At 53.6% G+C, this 3,919-nt stretch overlaps 1 protein-coding gene across 1 annotated transcript; it reads left to right on the top strand.

Annotated features, from left to right (window-relative positions):
• The first annotated feature begins 971 nt into the window (after positions 1 to 971).
• LOC102069492 (olfactory receptor 14C36-like) lies at positions 972 to 1,736 on the top strand. The gene has a single exon (XM_005497523.3). It carries the CDS (start codon positions 972 to 974, stop codon positions 1,734 to 1,736), a length of 765 nt encoding a protein of 254 aa, XP_005497580.2.
• The last annotated feature ends 2,183 nt before the right edge of the window (positions 1,737 to 3,919 follow it).

Here is a 3,919-nt window from a genome sequence, read left to right as displayed (position 1 = left end):
CTCAAGTTTTGCATTGATGTCCACATCAGGCTTAGCATGCTAGAAAAACACCTCAAAATCGCCCCAAAATATTCGGTTTCAAGGTCTTTAAAAGTTACCAATTAACTCTTAAAACATATATTATCTCTCCTTATCGACCAATAACTCATCCCTTGACTGTCCACATAATCTCTGCACTGTGCTTTCCTTGACCAATCATCCTGTGCCACCAATACTGCAGAAAATGGAGTAGATGAAGAAGATGAAAGGGACTACACCCAAATTCCTCCATTTTGCTTCCTATCTAGATGACCCTTAAAAATCCCAAAACATAAATTTCTCACCCAAGGGACATGGTATACAACCTTTTAATTTATTTCACACTTTGGTAAATTCTAATCTGTCTCAAAGTCCTGGAAGTCCTCTCCATGAGGGAAGGTTAAAGGCAGTGTTTCTCTGGGGGTCAGGACCCCTCAGAGCAGACAGAAAAATATTCTCTGTGCCCTGGATTCCCACACATTTAACCTAAAAACCTTTAACCCTTAACATGTAAAGTTACCAAAAATGTTCCAGGTGAGTAGGATTAGAAGGAGAAGGAATAGAGAACAACAGAAAGACAGAAGATCCAGAGAAAGACACACACATAGGTACCAACTGCTCAGATTCCAGCATCCCCAAGGGAGGAACCCCAAGAGAAGGCAGGACTCAGATCATAGTCTGGCCTCATGGTCTGGCTTTTAACCCCCTGGGCCTTCATGGCCCCGCCCCTGGGGTGGGACTGCCAGTTGCTTGTCCAATATGAGCTAGGGTAGCACCAGCTGCCAGTGTGTGATTGACTGATTAGCAGCTAAGCTAATCAGAGCTGGGATAACATCACCCCCTGCTGTGTGATTGACAGCTCTGCTGGGCCAGGGCTGGGGGCGCGGCTCTGTCCCACCACAAACCAAGGCCTGACCCGACCTGCACACCAAGGCCACCACCTGCACACGCCCATGTTCTTCTTCCTGCTCAACCTGGCCCTCGCTGACCTGGGCTGCATCTGCACCACTGTCCCCAAAGCCATGCACAATTCCCTCTGGGACACCAGGACCATCTCCTACACTGGATGTGCTGCTCAGCTATTTCTGCTCATCTTCTTCCTTGGATCAGAGCTTTCCCTCCTGACCATCATGTGCTACGACCGCTACGTGTCCATCTGCAAACCCCTGCACTATGGGACCCTCCTGGGCAGCAGAGCTTGTGCCCACATGGCAGCAGCTGCCTGGGCCAGTGCCTTTCTCAATGCTCTCATGCACACAGCCAATACATTTTCTCTGCCCCTGTGCCATGGCAATGCCCTGGGCCAGTTCTTCTGTGAAATCCCCCAGATCCTCAAGATCTCCTGTGCCAAATCATATCTTAGGGAACTTCAGCTTCTTGCTGTTAGTGCCTGTTTATTTTTTGGATGTTTTATGTTCATTGTTTTATCCTATGTGCACATCTTCAGGGCTGTGCTGAGGATCCCCTCTGAGCAGGGACGGCACAAAGCCTTTTCCACCTGCCTCCCTCACCTGGCCGTGGTCTCTCTGTTCATCACCACTGCTGTGTTTTCTCACTTGAAACCCCCCTCCATCTCCTCCCCATCCCTGGATGTGACCCTGTCAGTTCTTTACTCAGTGGTGCCTCCAGCCCTGAATCCCCTCATCTACAGCCTGAGAAACCAGGAGCTCAAGGCTGCAGTGTGGAAACTGATGACTGGATGGTTTCAGAAACAATAAACTGCTGGCCAATTTCTGCAAATCACTTGAAATAAAAGTCATCTTAGATCCTTCTTGTTGGTTTCATTTTGGAGGTTCTTTCTCTTTTTATTTTACTTTTTTAATCTTGTTAACTAATAAATATAATTGGTTTTGCCATTTCTCATTTTGTTTCTTTCCTCCTTCCCTGTGGCCCCAGACTGTGTCAATGAGCTTTGGTGCCTTTAAATTAACTAAAGGATCTGCCAGCAAATTTTCTGCAGAGATGCCCTTCTGTTGCCTTCTCTGGAGCTGCAGCAGCAATGTCTGTGTGCAGAGCTGGGGCAGATCAGGGCTGGCACAGCAGCTGTGCCCAGCAGCAGCAGCACTTGGTGTTGCCAGGGCTGCTGCCGTGGCCCTGCCCCGCTGCCCTGGTGGCCCTGGTGTTGCTGCAGGGCCTGAGTGCTCTCGGGGCCGGGCACAGCCCTGGGGGTGGCAGTGCCGGGGCTGCAGCAGGGACAGGCCATGGGCACTGCTGGGGCAGCACTGATGCCTCAGGCCAGGGCCTGGGGGCTCCAGGCTCCTTGCCCAGGCTCTCTCAAGAACACACCCAGGCCAATGCTAAGCACAGAAAAGCCCCGTGAGCAGCCCCAGGCTGGCTGTGTTGCAGGCTGGGGGCAAACAGCATGGCTGGGGCTCTGCAAGGACCCTGGGGCAGAGGGGAAGGAGCAGCAGAGCAGGGGCTGATCCATCCCCAGTGCACTGGACAGCCCAGGGCAGCGTCCCAGAGCGTCCTCATGGAGCTGCCAACAACATCCCCCCTCTGCAGCCCTGGCCTCTCCCCCAGCTCACACAGGTGCCCCATCCTTGCAGGCACAGACACAGCAGCACTGCCTCAGCAGCCCCTGTTTTCATTGCACAGAGTAGGGGGAGCACCCCCATGCTGTTGGTGTGGGGACATGAACCTGAGGGAGCACAAATGCCATCAGCCCCTGGGGCCAGCAAGGGCTGGGGAACACCAGGGAAACCACTCAGCTTTGTCCTGGCCTCTGCACTCAGCCAGAAAGTTTGTTCCCATCAGCTGGGAGTTTCCTGTCCCACTGCAGATGCTGTTTCTCAGAGCCAGAGCTGCCTGGCAGGTGCCCCCAAACTGCCCTGAGCATTTCCTTTGCTTCATCTTTGCTTTCTTTACTTCTCCTGGTACAAATTTCTTCTAATTGCCTACCACAGGGGGCCCAGAACTGGACACAACACTCGAGGTGCTGCCCAAGCAGTGCTGAGCACAGGGGAAGAATCACTGCCCTGCTCCTGCTGGCCACACCCTCCTGATCCAGGCCAGGAGCCATTGGCCTTCTTGCCCACCTGGGCACACTGCTGCTTCATGTCCAGCCTGCTGTCTATCAGTCCCTGCAAGTCCCTTTCTGCCTGGCTGCTGTCCAGCTGCGCTGTCCCCAGCCTGTAGCACTGCAGGGGTTGTTGTGGCCAAAGTGCGGGACTCAGCACTTGGACTTGTTAAACCTCACCTTGTTGGATTTGGGTCCTGGATGCAGCCTGTCCAGGGCCCTGTGCAGAGCCATCCTACCCTCCAGCAGATCAACACTCCCTGACAACTTGGTGTCACCAATATTCCATGAGGCCCCAGAGTGTCCCAATGGTCTCCATGATTCCATGAGGCCTCCCAGTGTCACAATGTTCCTTTTGGTTCCCTGGCATCCCTTGGTGTCACAATCTCACCGTGTCCCCCAAGGTCCTGCAGTGTCACAGTGGATCCTTGGTTCCATGAGGTCTGGCAGGGCAGCAATGCTCTCCTTGGTTCCACAGTGTCACAATGGCCTCTTGGTCCCAAGGGCCACCACGGTATCAAACATGTTTCCTTCATTCCAGGAATCCCTGAGGAGCAGCACTGGCCCCTTGGTTCCATGGGGCCCTGCAGTGTCACAATGGCCCCATCATGACACCAGGTCCTGCTTTGTCACAATGCTCTGCATGGTTCCACAAGGCCCTGCAGGGTCACAGTGGCCTCTTGGTTCCATTGTCCCCAGGCTCAAACAACTGCTCCATGGCTGGTTCCAGAGAATCGCAGAATGAGCAAGGTTGGGCATTGAATTCCAGCACACACCTCAGCTCTCTGATGATCCCGGCACCATGCTGGGCCCTGTTTCACACTGGAGCAGAGCAGACGTTGATGGGACAGGAGCCCCGTGCAGCTCTCAGGGACCTGCAGC

This window comes from Zonotrichia albicollis, chromosome 9 (genome assembly GCF_047830755.1).
Source record: "Zonotrichia albicollis isolate bZonAlb1 chromosome 9, bZonAlb1.hap1, whole genome shotgun sequence".
Taxonomy (NCBI): domain Eukaryota; kingdom Metazoa; phylum Chordata; class Aves; order Passeriformes; family Passerellidae; genus Zonotrichia; species Zonotrichia albicollis.
Note: the sequence above shows the minus strand (reverse complement) of the source record. Positions and strands in the feature narration are given on the sequence as shown.

Excerpts from the sequence above, each read along its gene's own strand:
- LOC102069492 (XM_005497523.3), top strand. The coding sequence starts at position 972 with ATGTTCTTCTTCCTGCTCAACCTGGCCCTCGCTGACCTGGGCTGCATC.